This window comes from Macaca mulatta, chromosome 15 (assembly GCF_049350105.2).
Source record: "Macaca mulatta isolate MMU2019108-1 chromosome 15, T2T-MMU8v2.0, whole genome shotgun sequence".
NCBI lineage: Eukaryota > Metazoa > Chordata > Mammalia > Primates > Cercopithecidae > Macaca > Macaca mulatta.
In genome coordinates, this window is record NC_133420.1 from 124813164 (window position 1) to 124832812 (window position 19649).

Genomic DNA, 19649 nt, shown 5'->3' on the forward strand with positions numbered 1-19649 from the left:
GTGGTCCCCGCTTCCGCGGCCCTTCCACGGGAAGGAAGATCGGGAAAGCTGGCATGGGCAGTCCCTGCTGTGGCCACATGTTCCTTGGTGTTTGAGTTTCGGCTGTGGGGTCTGGGCGTGCGCCGTCCACCCCGGAGAGAGGTCTTGGCGGAGGTCCTCTGGTGGGGAGGGGGCGTTGGCGTTGTCGCTGTCGCGTGCTTTTGGCGGGACTCTGGGCCCAGTATCTTGACCTGGAGGGGCCAGTGCAGGCCTGGGACCGACTTCCCGAGCTACTCCGCAGGTGCGTCCCCGGTACTTCGGGGGCCGTTGAGTGGGCTCTGCCTGGGGTACCCAGACAGCATCCTGCCACCAGCATAGCGCCATTCCGTCCCACCAGCATAGCGCCTTGGAGGTCTCAGGGCCAGCAAATGTGGCTTTGGGGGACATGATATCCTTGGTTGGAGCAAACTTCCTCATTAGTGGGAGGCACGCGGCTTGGGCATCAGTCGGGTTGTTTATTTATTTATTAAATTTTATGTATGTATGTATGTCTGTATGTATGTATGTATTTATTTTTGAGACGGAGTCTCTCTCTGTCGCCCAGGCTAGAGTGCAATGGCGCATTGTCGGTTCACTGCAATCTCCGCGCCCCCCACTCTCCCCGCCGCTGGGTTCAAACAATCCTCCTGCCCCTGCCTCCAGAGCAGCTGGGATTACAGGCGCCCGCCACCACGCCCGGCTGATTGTTTGGTCTTTGTTTTGTTTTGTTTTTTGAGACAGAGTTTCGCTCTTGTCGCCCAGGCTGGAGTACAGTGGCGCGGCCAACCTCAGTCCGATTGTTTATTAGGACTCTTGTGGCTGGTTGGTGCACCGTGGTGGTGATGGTGCAGCTTGGCCGCAAGGACTGGGGTTTGTGGGGGAGGACTGTTTGTGGATAGACATCCAGACTTGGTCTTGATAGTGGGGGGACCCCTAGGGCCATGCGACTCGGGTCAGTAGCCTTAGGGTCTGGGGGCCCTGCTGCGCCTTGGTGAGTTGAGAAGGGCTCGGCTGGAGTTAGACATCCCTGGATTGTGGGTTACATGGGTGCGTACTTGGGTCCAGATTGTCGGCGTCTGCAGCTGTGTGGCTCCCTCCGACTTTGGGACTCTTCCGGGAGCATGGGTTGCAACAAGTAGAATGGTGCCCATAGGACCAAGGAACATATTTCTCAAGCCCCAGGGGGCTGTTGAATGACTCCTTGAATTCCTGGAGGTGGGGGAAGAAGTTGGGTGGAAGGCATCCAGACGTACATTTTTTTTTTTTTTTTTTTAATGAGATGAAGTCTTGCTCAGTCGCCCAGGCTGGAGTGCAGTGGCGTGATCTCAGCTCACTGCAACCACCACCTCCTGGGTTCAAGCAATTCTCTGCCTCAGAGTAGCTGGGACTACAGGCGCCCACCACCACACCCGGCTAATTTTTTTTGTATTTTTAGTAGAGATGGGGTTTCTTTCTTTCCTTTTCTTTCAGTTTCTTTCTTTCTTTCTCTTGTTGAGATGGAGTGTCGCTCTGTCCCCAGGCTGGAATGCAGTGGCGCGGCGTGATCTCGGCTCACTGCAGACTCCGCCTCCCGGGTTCAAAGGATTCTCCTGCCTCAGCCTCCTGAGTAGCTGGGACTACAGGCACGTGCTACCACACCTGGCTAATTTTTGTATTTTTAGTAGACCACCATGTTGACTAGGATGATCTCGATCTCCTGACCTCATGATCCGAAAGTGCTGGACCTCCGAAAGTACTGGGATTACAGGCGTGAGCCACCGCGCCCAGCCGGAGATGGGATTTCACCATGTTGGTCAGGCTGGTCTTGAGCTCCTGACCTCGTGATCCATCCGCCTCCGCCTCCCAAAGTGCTGGGATTACAGGCGTGAGCCCCCGCGCCCGGCCAAGACCTACATTCTTATTTCTAACTTTTCAGTATGAAAACATTGCAAAGATATCCAGAAGTAGTTAGGAAGTTCCATGGATTCATCACTCAGCTTCACCACTTATAAATGACTGACCTGTCTTCTTTCCCCCAAATCTGCAACCCCAAGTGTGGATCTCTTTGGAAATTGTCTCTTTCACTAGGGGTCTATACCAGGGTTTGCTGTCTTGAGTGACCCTTCATAGTGTGAGTTCAAATCCAGGTCTCTCCCTTTGTCGCTGTCACTTTGAGCAAGGTACTTAACCTCGTGGAGCTGCTGTGAATGTGGAATGAAGTAAAACTTGTGTATGACACTTCTGTGATGTAGTGCTTTAAAACAAAATTCAGATGTCATATCATTTCATCTGTAAATGGCAAAAACCACGATTACTTTTGCACCATCCTAACACTTCAGTATGCATCTTTCATAAATAAGGAATTTAAAGAGAAACAACTTCAGCATTAATGATCGTACCCAACAGAATTAACAGAACTTATTTAGTATCACCTATACAGGCTGTGTTGTTTCCCTATTTATCTCAAAAGATGCCTCACTACAGATGTTTGTCCACTGCAAAGCTTTCCTGAGTTTTCTCTGGCAGAATTACTTCCAGTGTCCTTTTTAGTTGCAGAGCACTTTATTACATGAGGACTTCACGGCTTGCATGGTACATCTCAACTGTCTGACTGTCCCAGTGGTTTTGAGATAGTTCTTTGAGGGAACAGGCGCCTTGTCTGGCTCCTCATGGGTCACTGACACAGTGCTTGGCACCCACCTGCACTGTGCAACTGATTGACTCTGAGGGTATGAGGAGTTGTCCTTTTTGCCTGGAAAAGGAAGTTCATGGAGGATAGAAACTCAGATGGAAAAAGGGGTTAGGCTATTACTAGGGAAAGCCTAGGGTGCCAAGATTGTGTGCGAATCTTATCTGAGATCAGCGGGATCTACTGCCGGGTTCTGACAAGAGAAGGGTCATGATTTCTTTTTTTTTTTTTTTTGATACAGAGCTTTGCTCTGTCGCCCAGGCTGGAGTGCAGTGGTGCGATCTCGGCTCCCTACAACCTCTGCCTCCCGGGTTCAAGCGATTCTTCTGCACCACCATGCTGAGCGTTTTTTTGTTTTGTTTTGTTTTTTGTATTTTTAGTAGAGACGGGTTTTAACATGTTGGCCAGGATGGTCTCAGTCTCCTGACTTGTGATACGCCTGCCTCGGCCTCCCAAAGTGCTGGGATTACAGGCGTGAGCCACCTCGCTCGGCAGAGAAGGGTCATGATTTCTAACTGCCCTCATTACCCTGTCTCTCTGTTCGCTTTTACAGTGAAAGTCATCAAAACAATTGTCTGCACTTGATGAATGCAGTTCCTTTCTGTGCATCATCTATTTGATTTCTAAATATTAGTGGGGGGAGGGTTCTAGATATACTTACTGACTTCTTATTTAATTCCATTCAGGTCAAAGAACAAATGATGTAGAATACCAGTCTTTGCAAATGTATTGGGAGTTATTTCCCGACCCAGCATGTAGTGTGAGTTGGGGAATGTCCCATAGGCCCTTTAAAAGCATGTGCATTCTGTTGTGCAGTGGTGTACTAATATCAGTTTGGTCAAGTTAGTTATTATGTTCAAATCTTGTTATTTCCTTATGGATTTTTTTTCCAGTTCTTTTATCAACTGTTGTGGCAGGGTGTTAATTCCAACTAGGACTATGGAATTTGCCAGTTTCTCCATTGAATTCTGTCAATTTTTGCTTCACATATTTTGAAGCATTGTTACTATAAGGTGCATACACATTTATCTTTGTTATATATTCCTGATGAATTGACTGTTTTATTATCATGAAACATCCCTTTGTATCTCTGGTAATAGTTTGTCTTGAAATATAGTTTATCTGATAGTTATATACCCATTCCAGTCTTACTATGTTTACTCTTTGCATGTTCTATCTTTTCTCATTCATTTTGTTTCAACTGACCTATGTCTTATATTTAAAGCCTTTATATTATAGACAACATATGGTTGGGTCTTGCTTTTTTTTTTAAAAAAATCCATTCTGGCAATCTGTGCCTTATTTATTTTTAGAGACGAGGTTTTGCTATGTTGCCCAGGCTGTTCTCCAACTCGCGGGCTCAAGCAATCCTCTTGTCTCAGCCTCCCGAAGTGCTGGGATTACAGGCATGAGCCACCGTGCCCAGTCTGTGCCTTTTAATTTGAATGTTTATTTCATGTAATTATCGATACAATTAGATTTAGGTCTCTTTTACTGTTTTTTTTTTTCTTCCTCTGTTCCTATTCCTGCCTTCTTTGGGCCAATTGAACTTTTTTTTTTTTTTTAACATTCTAATTTAACTTAATTCAATATAACTTAATTGCCACTTAGCTATACTGCTTTGCATTTTTACTTTATATTTTTAGTTGCTGCTTTAGAGATGACAGTATACATTTGTAACTCTTCACAGTCTATGTAATCTTGTACAACTTCATGTAAAATGAGAGATCTTGTATAGGTACTTGTACTACCTACTCCTTCATTCTTCAGGCTATAATTGTCATATGTATTGAATCTTCATATGCTGTCAATCACAATGCAATTTTAATATATTCGCTATAAACAGTCTTTTATTTTATCTTTTTGAGGTGAAATCTTGCTCTGTCGTCCAGGCTGGAGTGCAGTGGCACAATTTTGGCTCACTGCAATTTCCGCCTCCCCGGTTCAAGCGATTCTCCTGCCTCAGGTTCCCAAGCCACTGGGATTACAGGCATACGTTACCATGCCCAGCTAATTTTTGTATTTTTAGTAGAGATGGGGTTTTACCACGTTGACCAAGTTGATCTTGAACTCCTGGCCTCAAGTGATCCGCCCACCTTGGCCTCCCAGAGTGCTGAGATTACAGGCGTGAGCCATCGCGCCTGGCCTCAGTCATGTATTTTAAAGAAATTAGGAGAAAAAGACAGTTTTTTGGGGGTGTGAACATTATTTATCATTTCTAGTGATCTTCAGTCACCACAGAAAATCCAAGTTTCCATTTGGCATAATTTCTCTTCGGTTTGCAGAAACTCTTACAGGGCAGTTCTGCTGGCAATAGATTTTACTGGTTTTCTTTTACTTGAAAATGTCTTTGAAGTCTTTTAAAAAATCAACTTTATTACAAAATCACAACTCTTAAGTGTACAATTTGATGAGTTTTAAGTAGTGTATATTGTTGTATAACTGATTTGCTCCTTGTCACTAAAGTTTTGCCTTTCCTAGAATTCCACGCAAATGAAATCATATAGTATGTATTCTGTTTCTTGATCAGTAGTTTATTCCTATTCCTTTCTATTGTATTCTGTTGTGAGTCTGCTACCTTTTTATTGATCCATTCTCCTTTTTCTGTTGTTTTTGATTGTTAGGTATAGTAATTAACTCACTGTGACCATTCTTGTACAATTCTTTTCTTTTCCAGGGTTCATTTACTAGGCTGATGTATAACTCTTTCTGTGCCCTATTTTTTTTAAAACTATCTCTTGGGTACTTTGGGAATTGCTAGATCATAGGTATGTTTAACATTAAAAAACCTGCCATACAGTCTTCAGAAATAGTTGTAGCATTTTACAGTTGTGTTCCTGGACCAAACTGAGGGTCAGGCTGCTCTTTCTCCTGGCCCAATAACGAGATGCAGATGAACGGGGGAGGAAGAGAGTTTTTATTTCTATAACTGGTTACAGGGAGAAGGCTTGGGAATCGTTGCAAAACTCAAAATTACAAAGTTTTGCCAGGCGCAGTGGCTCACGTCTGTAATCCCAGCACTTCGGGAGGCTGAGGCAGGTGTATCACTCGAGGTCAGGAGTTCGAGACCAGCCTGGCCAACATGGTGAAACCCTGTCTCTACCAAAAATACAAAAATTAACCAGGCTTTGTGGCAGGCATCTGTAATCCCACCTACTTGGGAGGCTGAGGCAGGAGAATCACTTGAGCCTGGGAGGTAGAGGTTGCAGTGAGCCAAGATCGTCCCTTTGCACTCCATCCTGGGGGACACAGTGAGACTCTGTCTCAAAAAAATAAAATAAAATAAAATAAATTACAAAATTTTCCAGAGCTTATATACCAAGCTGTATCTCTACGTGGAAGTGTGCCTTCATCTAAAGACATGAGTGATTAACTTCCTTTAATCTATAAGGTCTGAGTCCTGAAGACCTTCCTCTGGAGCCTCAGTAAATTTATTTAATCTAAATGGGTCCAGCTGCTGGGGTGATTACTCTTATTTTATCTCCTGCTAAATCATGGAGGCTTGGGGAGTTCCCTCAGATCCTCAATAAACTTGTTTGTGGAGGCCTAGGGAGTTTCTTCAGACCCACAATAAAACTTGTTTAATCCTAAATGGGTCCTGTTAAGAATTCCTTAGTTATTTACAAAAATTAGCTGGACATGGTGATGCTTGCCTGTAATCCCAGCTACTCAGGAGGCTGAGGCAGTAGAATTGCCTGAACCCGGAGGCAGCGGTTGCAGTGAGACAAGATCACACTATTGCACTCCAGCCTGGGTGACAGAGAGAGACTCTGTCTCAAAAAAAAAAAAAAAAAAAAAAAATTGTTAGTTGTTTTGCCATGCTTTAAGGCCTGGGAAAGGCCTAGGCAAAACTCCTGATGGGCTTTTGTTACATCCCAGCCTTTGTATAAGGGTACTGGCTTTTAATATTTAACTTAACCACACAGTCAGTACTGAAACAGTTCTTAGTGAGACCTGACCTGCCACAATCCCCGCTGTCAATCTGCACATGATTTCTGTCATGCTTGTATATTTATTTATCACAAGAATTGTAGGGAGATGGGGCATCATAATCTTTCTGGCTACTTCCTGCCGATATGTGGTCATTGTTACAGAGCACCGAACGCAGCGCTGGAGTGGAAGAGTTCGATTTGTTCCCAGTAGCACTCTCTGTTTTGGGGGCTTAGAGGCAGTGCCTGCTGAAACATAATAGTATGCAACAGCAACACATATAAATAGGTTACTGCTGTTTTCTTCTGGAGTTTAAGTTGTCTAGTCTTCAGTTCACAGGGCTTCAAGAAGGCACAGCTTAGGTTTCAGTGGTTTCAAATTAGGAAAAATGGGGAAAAAGGAAAAGAAGGAGGAAAAAATTGAAAATAGTATTTTGGAGACCTGTAGACAGAAAAATTAGAATTTAATCCAAAGTGTAGAATATAATAAAAGCTGAAAAAACATCAGGTGAAACTAGAATTTAACAACCGGTGTACTATAGCTTTTGAAACGTAATTTTTCTCTCTCCAGTTTCCCATTTTTATTAAAAGATAAATCATGGTAGGACTGGTTTTCTTCATTGTACTTGGTCTAATTGTATACAGTGCAGGAAGAATAATTATATTTCACGTGGGCTTTTTAAATTGGCTTTGATGGAACTTTGTTTCATAGAAGGAATCTGAGATAAGACTTTTTAACGCCAAGCCTAGCCATGGATTTGTATCATCAAATACCTATCAGTTAGGTGAATGCCTCTCCTCTTGAGGTTCTAAGATAACTTGGGGTTCCTGGCCTGTCAGAAAGTGATTACTTACCACAGATCAGAAACCCCGTACAGGGACTGTGTACACAAAATATGAGGCCAGTTTCCAAGGAATTTATTGGCTTTATAAATGAAGTTCGATTCCTTAAAGGAGAGCACATCATTCCAGTTAAAGCCTTGGTAAAATAACCAGTTTTTCCAATTGTGTCCTGTTACAAAATAAAACAGATTCTTATTGCACTTATGCAAATAACTGTATTGCCATAAATTAAGAATACTCACAGATAGTTTCCAAATTTTAGAGGAACCAAGTAGAAAGGAACAAATATGCTCCAAATTTTGTTCACAGGCGTATACTTGTTACAAGCTGTTAATAGCTCAAAAGAAAAGTTTCCTTGACACTGAAAAGCAAAACAAAGGATTAGCAATATTTTAAGCAAAACGTCAAAAAGATCACTCCAGGCTCCTATTAGTTCAGTTCATGTAGTTAATTGCTGTCCTGCTTGATATTAATGAACATTTTAGCTTGTCACGAGTCCTGAACGTTTTTCCTCTATTCTGATGTCACAAGCTCTAAAGTTATCGGAAACCTGCATTCAACAGCACCTGTTAGAGCTTTACAGCTGATTATAAAACTGCCTTCTTTTTTTCTTTTTTTGAGATGGAATTTCACTCTTGTTGCCCAGGCTGGAGTACAATGGTGTGATCTCGGCTCACCACAACCTCCTCCTCCCGGGTTCAAGTGATTCTCCTGCCTCAGCCTCCTGAGTAGCTGGGATTACAGGCATGTGCCACCACACCCAGCTAAAGTTTTTTGTATTTTTAGTAGAGATGGGGTTTCTCCATGTTGGTCAGGTTAGTCTCAAACTTCCGACCTCAGGTGATCTGCCCACCTCGGCCTCCCAAAGTGCTGGGATTACAGGCGTGAGCCACTGTGCCTAGCTTATAAAACTGCCTTCTGAAGAGGACCAAAACAAGACAACAATTGTTTATGGATGACAAAAAGTTTTAGGGTAGCCATAGTTACAGACACAATTGACAAAGAAATCTGTTAACTCTGTGGCACAAAATAATTTAACATAACAATTATAATTATTACTGATAATGTACACTAAGATATATCAGAATTATAGGAGTTTCCCATAACTTTGGAACACATACCAATAACATATTTATACAAATATAGCCCAAAGAAAGCCAAGCATGATTTCTTATTTAACAATGCTTTCTGTATAATTTGTATACCAAATAAGCCCAATTTCATCTTTACATTCGTGTACTATTAATGTTGGCTGGGCACGGTGGCTCACGCCTGTAATCCCAGCACTTTGGGAGGCTGAGGCAGGTGGATCACGAGGTCAGGAGTTCGATACCACCCTGACCAATATGGCGAAACCCCATCTCTACTAAAAATACAAAAATTAGCTGAGCATGGCAGTGGGGCCTATAATTCCAGCTACTCAGTTGACTGAGGCAGGAGAATTGCTTGAACCAGGAGGCAGGGGTTACAGTGAGCCAAGATCATGACACTGCACTCCAGCCTGGGGGACAAAGCGAGACTCCTTATCAAAAAAAAAAGAAAAAAAAAATCCAAACAAAGACATTTCTAAGTGTCTAAATTACACATTTTCTTAAAAAACCCAGAGTAGCTTTTGTTGTAATAGCTGTTAATGAAGAAAACAGAATTCAGTCAACTGACAAGAAAAAACTTGCTCAAAAAGACAGGGTCCTAGGAGAGAAATAAACAAAAACATGAAGGCCTTTAAATACAAACATGCACAAATACATATACATATCTTGGATGTTAGCTTTTATTTAAGCCAACTCTCAGCCATTGAGCTCCTAAAAAAAAATTTTTTTTTCTTCCCAGAGGCCTCTCAGCAGGAATGAATCCAATACCTGCCATTATCAAGTTTACATGGCATCAAAAGGAATAAAACAGATACACAAACAAGTGGAGACAAATTTTGGACAACAGAAGGGGAAGTGCACTCAGGCAAAACAGACTCAAAACCAACTCAAAACCTGGTCTCAACCAAAATGCAAATGGGGTGTATGAGCGAGCCCTTTTGCTTCCCTTGGTGGTACCGGACAAATGGCTTAGCAAGCCCAGACAGGAGAACGGTAGACTCCCGACATATCATCTAGTCAACTCACCCTTGGAGCCCGTCCACTCCTGATCTCCATGTTTCCCTAGTAGTGAAAGGGACATGCAGATTTGCGCATGCATGGAACAGCCCTCTGGAGGGTCCTCGGGAGAAATTCACCCAGCAGCTGCTGGAATCCTCCTGAAGACTGTCTCCTTGCAAGCTGCCAGCCGCTGAACGCAGCACTGTCCTTATCTCCTTGCTAGCTCGCCAGATTTGTTCCCTGTCGGGCTGCTGTTTCTCATGGCCCAATAACGAGATGCAGATGAACTGGGGAGGAAGAGAGTTTTTATTTCTGTAACTGGTTACAGGGAGAAGGCCTGGAAGTTATCGCCAGACCAACTCAAAATTACAAAGTTTTCCAGAGCTTATATACCTTCTAAGCTGTATGTCTACATGTAAGTGTGCATTTATCTAAAGACCTAAGTGATTAACTTCTTTTACTCTATAACTAAGGTCTGAGTCCTGAAGACCTTCCTCTGGAGCCTCAGTAGATTTACTTGTTCTAAATGGGGCCAGGTGCTGGGGTGATTACCCTTATCTTGTCTCCTGCTAAATCAGGAGGTTTGAGGAGTTCCTTCAGACCCCCAATAAACTTGTTTGTGGAGGCCTGGGGAGTTTCTTCAGACCCACAATAAAATTTGTTTAATCCTAAGCGGATCCTGTTAAGAATTCCTTCATTATTTTGTCATGCTTTAAGGCCCAGGAAAGGCGTAGGAAAAACTCTTGATGGGCTTTTGTTACATCCCAGCCTTTGTATAAGGGCACTGGCTTTCAATATTTAACTTAACCGCACAGTCAGTACTGAAACAGTTCTTAGTGATACTTGGCCTGTCACAGTCCTACCAGGGTCATATGAGAATTCTGTTGCCTCACTCTTGCCAACACTGGTATTGTCTGTCTTTTACCTACCTGATTGATGTTAAATTATTACATTTATCTGGTTTTCTTTTTTTACTTCTTTTCTACTCTTTCTTCACTTTTTGTATTCTTTATATTTCCCAAGTGTTGAATTAAATGGTGAGATGAGACATCCTTTGCATGTTCTTGATTTCAGGGAAATCATTCAATATTTTGCTATTAAGTATGGTATTAGTGCTATGTTTTTGTAGATGCTTATTTATTAAATTGAGGAAGCTTCCTTCTATTGCTAATTTGTTAGGAGTTTTTATCATGAATAACCATTGAATTTTTTCATATATATATATATTTGCAACTACTAAGGTGATTTTTCTCCTTTATTTTATTTTATTTATTTTGAGACAGGATCTCACTCTTGCCCAGGCCAGAGTGCAGTAGCATGATCATGGCTCACCAAAGCCTTAAACTCCTGGGCTCAAGCAATCCTCCCACCTAAGCCTCCTGCATAGCTGGGACAACAGGCACATGCCACCACGCACAGCTAATTTTTGTGTTTTTTGTAGAGATGGGGTTTCTCCATGTTGCCAGGCTGGTCTTGACCTCCTGAGTTCAAGCAATCCACCTGCCTCTGTCCCCCAAAGTGCTGGGACTACAGGAGTGGGCCAGGGCACCTTTCATTTTGTTAATGCAAGAAATTAAATTGCTTTTCAAATGTTAAACTGGCCAGGCTCAGTGGCTCACACCTGTAATCCCAGCACTTTGGGAGGCCGAGGCGGACAGATCACTAGGTCAAGAGACTGAGACCACCCTCGCCAATGTGGTGAAACCCCGTCTCTACTAAAAATACAAAAATTAGCTGGGCGTGGTGGTGCGTGCCTGTAGTCCCAGCTACTTGGGAGGCTGAGGCGGGAGAATCGCTAGAACCCAGGAGGTGGAGGTTGCAGTGAGCTGAGATCGCGCCACTGCACTCCAGCCTGTTGACAGAGCAAGACTGTCTCAAAAAAAAAAAAAAGTTAAACTCACGTTGCATTTCTTGGGTGGGCCTCATGTGTTCCCGTGTCATCCTTATAACCTATTGCTGGATTTGACTTTCTATTATTTTTAAAGGACTTTTGCAGGAAGTGTATGACTTTGTCAGGTTTCAACGTCTGGATTATGTTGGCCTCATAAAATGAATTGGGAAGTACTGCCTTCTTTGCTACTTAAGTATTTGACAGAATTTATCTGTAAGCCTGAACTTTTACTTCTGGTTAAAGTTTAAAATCATGATTTTAATATCTTTACAGATGTAGGGCTATTCAAAATTACCATTTTAGTTTTGGTAAACCTTGTGATTAAAGGAATTTGTTCGTTTCACCAATTTGGGGCCTGTCATTTTTATTTTTAATAAGAATCTCTTATTGTCCTTTTAATGTATGTAGGATCTGTAACAATGTTTCCTCTTTCATTCCTGATCTTGGAAATTTGTCTTTTTAAATTTTAATTTAATCACTTTTCCTAGGGGTTTAGTAATTTTTTTGGAGGGGGTTGTAGGAGCTTTGATCTTCTTATTCTTTTTTAAAATTATTGTGGCAAAAAAACCACATAACATATATTTATCCTCTTAATGCTTTTTTGAGTATACTGTATAATATTAACTATGTACAACAGAACTCTAGAACTGAAATCTTTTTTTTTTTTTGAGACGGAGTCTCGCTCTGTCGCCCAGGGTGGAGTGCAGTGGCCGGATCTCAGCTCACTGCAAGCTCCACCTCCCGGGTTTTACGCCATTCTCCTGCCTCAGCCTCCCGAGTAGCTCGGACTACAGGCGCCCGCCACCTCGCCCAGCTAGTTTTTTGTATTTTTTAGTAGAGACGGGGTTTCACCGTGTTAGCCAGGATGGTCTCGATCTCCTGACCTCGTGATCCGCCCGTCTTGGCCTCCCAAAGTGCTGGGATTACAGGCTTGAGCCACTGTGCCCGGCCTAGAACTGAAATCTTTTACCTATTGAATAGCAACTCCTTCTCTTCCTCTTCCCCATCTATTAGCAACTACTATTCTACTTTCTGTTTCTATCAGTTTAATTACTTTAGTATTCATATTAGTGGGATCATGCAATATTTTTCTTTTTGTGACTGGCTTATTTTATTTAGTATAATGTCCTTAAGTTTCATCTATGTTGTACCATGCGCCAGAATTTCCTTCCTTTTAAAGTCTGAATAGTATTCCATTTGTATGGCTAGACTACATTTTCTTTATCCGTTCATACATTGAATGGATACATCTGCTTCCAATTCCTTTGGATATGTATCTAGAAGTTGGATTACAGGATAATATGGTAGTTCTATTTTTAATTTTTTGAGGAACCTTCATACTGTTTTCCATAGTGGCTACACCATTTTACAGTCCCACTAACAGTTCACTAAGGTTCTAATTTTTTACATCCTTGTCAACACTTATTTTCTGTTTTTGTGTTTGTGTGTGTGTGTGTGTGTTTTGTAGTGGCCATGCAAATTGGGATTAGGTGATATCTCATTTTGGTTTTCATTTGTATTTCCCTGGTAATTTGTGATGTTGAACATCTTTTCATATGCTTCTTGGCTATTGGTATAGCTTCTTTAGAGAATTGTCTATTCAAGTCCTTTACCCATTTTTAATTGAGTTGTTTGTTACTGAGTTGTAGAAGTTCTTTATATATTCTACATTTTAGCTCCTTATTTGATATATGGTTTGCAAATATTTTCTCTCATTCTGTAAGTTGTCTTATCACTCTGTTGGCTGTCTTCTTTGCTGCAAAGAAGTTGTTAAGTTTGATGTAGTCCCGTTTGTCTATTTTATATTTGTCGCTTGTTCCTTTAGTGTCATATTCCAGAAATCATTGTTAAGACCAACCAATGTCATGAAGCTTTTTCCTATTTTTTTTTTTTAGGAGTTTTATAGTTTCAGATCTAGGGTTAGCAATTTTAATATTTTTTGCAAACACCCTTTGACTTTTTAATTCTCTATAATTTCATTTCTATTTCATTATAGTTTCCTCTTTATTATTTTCTTTCTTCTTATTTTGTGTTCTTTTTGCTTTTCTTTTTTTAGCTTCTTAAGATGGGAGCTGAGTTATTTTTAATTAAGACTTCTTTTTTTTAAAGCACATTCACTTAAACCTATAACTTTCCTTCTCAGAACTGCCTTATTACCTGCTTATTCATTTGCTAGGGCTGCCATTACAAAGTACCACAGAATGGGTGGCTGTAAACAACAGAAATTTTTTCTTCACAATTCTGGAAGATTGAAGTCCAAGATCAAGGTTTCGGCAGGGTTGATATATGGTTTGCAAATATTTTCTCTCATTCTGTAAGTTGTCTTATCACTCTGTTGGCTGTCTTCTGAGGCCTTTCTCCTTGGCTTGTAGCTAGTCATCTCCTCCCTCTGGAACTTTTTATGTCCAAATTTTCTCTTCTTTTTTTTTTTTTTTTTTTTTTGAGATGGAGTCTCGCTCTGTCACCCAGGCTGGAGTGCGGTGGCGCGATCTCGGCTCACTGCAAGCTCCGCCTCCCAGGTTTACGCCATTCTCCTGCCTCAGCCTCCCGAGTAGCTGGGACTACAGGCGCTCGCCACCACGCCCGGCTAATTTTTTTTGTATTTTTTAGTGGAGATGGGGTTTCACCATGTTGGCCAGGATGGTCTTTGTCTCCTGACCTCATGATCCACCCGCCTCGGCCTCCCAAAGTGCTGGGATTACAGGTGTGAGCCACCGTGACCGGCCAGAGTTTTTTCTTATAATGACACCAGTTATATTTGATTAGGGCCCTTTCTAATGACCTCATTTTTACTTAGTTATCTCTTTAAAGACCTTACCTCCAAAGACAGTGACATTCTAAGGTACTGGGGGTTAGGATGTCAGTATATGAATATGGGAGACAAGGAATAATTCAGCCTGGAACAGCTCCAAGTCACAAATTTGGTAAGTTGTGATATGTATTAATAGGTTTATTAGAATCACTGAGTTCAGAATATTTTCTCGTATCCCTTGGAATTTCTTCTTTGATTCATATCTCCTTTAGATAAGGGCTGCTTAATTTCTAATTATCAAGGTTTTAAAAAATATCTTATTGTTATTGATTTCTGCTTTAGTTCCATCTTGGGCAAATAATATACAGATGTTCTTTGACTTACGATTGGATTATGTCCCAATAGACCCATTGTGAATTAAAAATATTGTTTAAGTTGACAATGCATTTAATACACCTAACTAACCTGCTGCACATCAGAGCGAATCTAGTCTATCTTAAATTTGCTCAGCATACTTACATTAGCCTACAATTGGGCAGTCATGTGCCCACGGTGGTTGGGGCACAGCTTGGTTTTGTATATTTCAGGGAGGCATGAGACATCAATCAAATACACTTAAGAAATACATTGGTTTGGTTCAGAAAGGACAAAATCATCTGGCAACACGGTCCGCTATAGAGTATGGGTTATTTACCTTCATGATTATGTGGCTGCCTTGGAGCTGTAGCTTGCTGCTGCTGCCCAGCATTGCAGGCCCTGAAAATGATTAAAATTCCAAATTTGAAGTAGAGTTTTGAGTGCACATGATGCTTTATGCCTTGTAATCCCAGTGCTTTGGCAGGCTGAGACAGGAGGATCGCTTGAGGCCAGAAGTTCTAGACCAGCCTGGACAAACAGTGAGACCTCATCTCTATGAAAAAAAAAAAAAAAGCCAGGCATGGTGGCACACATCTGTAGCCACAGCTACTCTGGATGCTGAGGCAAGAGGATTGCTTGGCCCAGGAAGTTGGGGCTGCAGTGAGCTATGATTGTGCCACTGCATCCAGCCTTGGTGACAAAGTGAGACTACCTCTCAAAAAGTAAATGAAAAAGAAGTATGGTTTCTACAGAATGTGTATTGCTTTCACACCATTAAGACATCAAAAAATTGTGAGTAGAACCATTGTAAGTTGGGGACTGTACTCTTTCAATTTTAGTCCTTTGAAATTGGAGATTTGTTTTATATGCCTCAGTATTTCATCTACTTTGGTGAATATTTTGTGTACACCTATAAAGGATATGTATTCTGTACTTGTTGGGTTTGGTGTTCTGTAAATGTCCGTTAGATCAATACTGTCCAGTAGTGTTTTCCAGATTATCCATTTCCTGACTTATTGTCAATTCACTTTTCCATTAACTGAGTGAGGTGTAATAAATTTTCTTAACTACGATTATGCATTGGTCTCTGTCTCTTTTTCCTATTCTGTCATTTTTCTTCCTGTATTTTCTCTCAGTCCATGGCTTGTCTTTTCATTGTCTTATCAGTGATATAAAATAGGAGTCATGAAGGGGGTCATCCTTGCCTTGTTCCTGATCTTAGTGGGAAAGCATCTAGTTCCTCAATGTGATGTCAGCTGTAGGCTCTGCACTCTCTCTTTTTTTTTTTGAGACAATCTCACTCTGTCCCCTAGGCTGGAGTGCAGTGGTGCGATCTCGGCGCACTGCAACCTCTACCTCCCGGGTTCAAGTGATTCTCCTGCCTCAGCCTCCCAAGTAGCTGGCTGCCCGCTACCATGCCCGGCTAATTTTTGTATTTTTAGTAGAGATGGGGTTTCACCATGTTGGCCAGGCTGGCCTTGAACTCCTGACCTCAAGTGATCCTCCCGCCTCAGCCTCTCAAAGTGCTGGGACAGCAGGCGTGAGCCACTACACCTGGCCTGCACTTCCTTTTTATTTAAGCATAGCCACAATTATTTGCAGAGGACATTGGTTAGACCATTTTTAACCTAACTTATAAACAGTATAAATTGTATTGAACTTAATTTTTTTATGTTATTTATGATAACATTTTTAAAATGTTATCTAATATCTAATCATGTGCAGGTTTCCTCATTTGCCTCAAAAAATGTCTAAACAAGGTTCACACATTACAGTTGATTGGGGTCTCTCTTTTTTTTTTTCTTTGAGACAGAGTCTTGCTCTGTCGCCCAGGCTGGAGTGCTATGGCACGATCTCGGCTCACTGCAACCTCCACCTCCCGGGTTCAAGCGATTCTTCTGCCTTAACCTCTGGAGTAGCTGGGATTATGGGCGCCCACCACTATACCCAGCAAATTTTTTGTATTTTTAATGGAGATGGAGTTTCACCATGTTGACCAGGCTAGACTTGAACTCCTGACCTCGTGATTCGCCCGCCTCGGCCTCCCAAAGTGCTGGAATTACAGGTGTGAGCCACTGTTCCTGGCCAATTTTTGTATTTTTAGTAGAAACGGGATTTCACCATCTTGGTCAGGCTTGTCTTGAACTTCTGACCTCGTGATCCATCCTTGGCCTCCCAAAGTGCTGGGATTATAGGCGTGAGCCATTGTGCCTGGCCAATTGGTGTCTCCTTAATTCTCTTTTTATTCTGTAAGATCTATAAGAGCTCTTTCTATTGTATTTTTTCTACTGTATTTTTAATACTATTCATTTGTCAAAAGTGTTGCGTATTTTAAAAATTGCAAACATGTTAGTTCACACCACAGAACGTTTGTATCATTTCTTAATGACCGTTCCCTCCATATCCAGAATATCATGATCATACTGTTGACAAAAAGAGTCAAACTCTGTAAAATATTTTTAGAGATTTATTCTGAGCCAAATATGAGTGGCCATGTCCCGTGACACAGCCCTCAGGCGATCCTGAGAACACCCAAGGTGGTTGGGGTACAACTTGGTTTTATATATTTTAGGGAGTCATGAAACATCAATCAAATCTATTTAAGAAATACATTGGTTTGGTTCAGAAAGGCAGGACAACTCAAAGTAGTGGGGAGCAGATTCCAGGCTATAGGTAAATTTAAACATTTTCTGGTTGACAGTTGACAATTGGTTGAGTTTATCTGAAGACCTGAGATCAACAGAAAGGAAATGTTCAGGTTAAGATAAAGGATTGTGGAGACCAAGTTTTATTGTGCAGAGGAAGCTCTCAGATAGCAGACTTCAGAGAAAGCAGGTTGTAAAATATTTATCAGACTTAAAAGGGTGCCTGGCTCTTAGTTGATTATCTTTTGTATCTGGGAAGGAAGGAAGGAAAACAAAGGGGAAAGGGGATTCTCTATAGAATGTGGATTTTTCCCACAAGAGACTTTGTAGGGCAATTTCAAGGTATGGCAAGGAAATGTATTTTGGGGTAAGACATTTTGATTTTCTTCCTTGTTATGCCACAGTCAGATTGGAAAGTAAGTCATGATATACAGGGTTAAATAAAACTCATCAGATGAGAATTTATGGTTTGTAGGGCAGGAATCCCCAGGCCTCTTAGGTAGGAATTTGGGCAAGATAAAAAAAAAAATATCAGAGCTTTGTCCTCAAAACCTAACACTATTAACAATAATTCTCATTACATATTGAATTGTCTCTTGCAGTCCGCTTTTCTCATTCATTTGTGCGAGACAGGATCTAGTCAAGACCTATACTTGTCATCTGAAGAATGATTTATCTCTTAAGAAATATTTTCATTCAGAAAAAAATCTACCCCTACTTCTCCCTTCTTAAAAATCTCTTCATGAAATTGACTTGTTATAAAACTAGGTCAATTACTGACTGCCTGTTCCTAAATTCCAAGTCACATTTCAAATTTTGGTACCTAATTTTTGATACATGAGTGGAGGGAAGGGTGCAGCCAGGGTCATATAGGATACTCAGGTTATGGCCTCCACCCTGCTTCATGTCTCCCTCAAAACCGGGAACTTCTGCTTTGGACTTCCTGGAACCTGTCCTTTGGCCTCAGGGTAAATGTGGATGGGATGCTTTTGTTTTCAGTATGTTGAGGCTTTTTATTTTTCAACATGCATGCTCATTTGAGGGCACTCTGAGGCCTTTTTCTTTTAATGGAGTCCACACAAAGTCTCACCCAGCTGCTGGAAGATGGGGGCTCCATTCCCCAACTAGAGTTTGGATGTGAGCCTGTTGCTGGCTCAGCTCTGTGGGCTTTATTTGAAAGACACTGGCTAAGAATGGGCTTCACTAATGCCCTCTGCAACCTGCCTTTGTTGCTTCCCTGTTCCCCTACTCCCTACTGAATTGGGAGGCTGGACAGCGTGTGAAGGGTGTTCTTCCCGAGTACCTCTCTCACTTCTTATCTCTTTCCCCAGATTTGCCTCTGCGACTTGCCTCTCCTCTAGGAAGAGCACTCCAGAGAGCAGGGAGATGGCGCCAGGACTCCTGACAACCAGGGAGGAGGTAAGTCCTGAAATTTCTTCCTAGCTTTCGCAGGAGGGATTCATAATAGTTTCTTGTCCTGAAGGCTGCCTTCTTGGTATTAGGCAAAGCCTATCTTGATCTTATAGGTGTGACTCATCTTTTCTGGAGCTTTCTCTCAGTCTTATTTGCTACATTTATGACTCAGGTATTTACCAAGGAGTTAACTGTGACCATCACATCCTGGGCAGTTAAAATAAAAATACAGGACATCCATGCTTACGTGCCCAGTGACTCCGAAGGCCTACAAAAGTATAGTGGCTCACATCTGTAAACCCAGTACTTTGGGAGGCCGAGGTGGGCAGATCACCTGAGGTCAGGAGTTCGAGAGCAGCCTGGCCAACATGGTAAAACCCCGTCTCTACTAAAAGCACAAAATTAGCTGGGCATGGTGGTGGGCGCCTGTAATCCCAGCTACTAGGGAGGCTGAGGCAGGAGAATCACTTGAACCCAGGAGGCTGAGGTTGCAGTGAGCCGAGATCACGCCACTGCACTCCAGCCTGGGTAATAGAGTAAGACGCCATCTCAAAAAAAAAAAAAAAAAGTATAAGAAGGCTCTCAAAAGACAAATTGTCTGATTTGCCCCTGAAGGGTTTTGCAAGCTGAAGAGTTAAGGGAAGAGACTGCTGTGAAAATGGCACAGGACAGTGGCGCATGCCTGTAATCCCAGATACTGAGGAGTTTAAGGCAAGAGAATCGCTTGAGCTCGGAAGGCAGAGGTTGCAGTGAGCTGAGATTGCGCCATTGCACTCTAACCTGGGCGACCAAGCAAGAGTCCATTTCAAAAAAAAAAAACAGAAGGAAAATGGGGCAGGAATCCTATCCCTTCTCAGAGACGAGGTGACTGGCAGGCTATCCCTCACCCTGTGGGAAGCTTTCAACAGCCGGTGGTCTTTGGCCACATTAGTCTTCTGTGTATAGGTGAAGGCTCTAATCTGCTATTTCTGTGTGGTGCATGGATAGATTTAGTTTTGCAGGCCCTACTTTATAAAGTGGGTTTGCTATACTTGAAAATTGGA

The 19649-nt window shown here is 42.0% G+C and overlaps 1 protein-coding gene across 3 annotated transcripts in view; it reads left to right on the forward strand.

Moving 5' to 3' along the window:
• ZNF169 (zinc finger protein 169) overlaps positions 1 to 19649 on the forward strand; it is a 45337-nt gene that overhangs the window by 75 nt on the left and 25613 nt on the right. For 2 of the 3 annotated variants that reach the window (XM_015117295.3, XM_015117296.3), the window contains exon 2: positions 18525 to 18612. In XM_015117295.3, the coding sequence (XP_014972781.2) occupies positions 18580 to 18612 (33 nt within the window). In that variant the 5' untranslated portion in view covers positions 18525 to 18579. Of the gene's footprint in view, positions 1 to 149; positions 281 to 18524; positions 18613 to 19649 lie in introns of those variants that run through there. The other variant, XM_028835359.2, reaches the window with a different exon arrangement.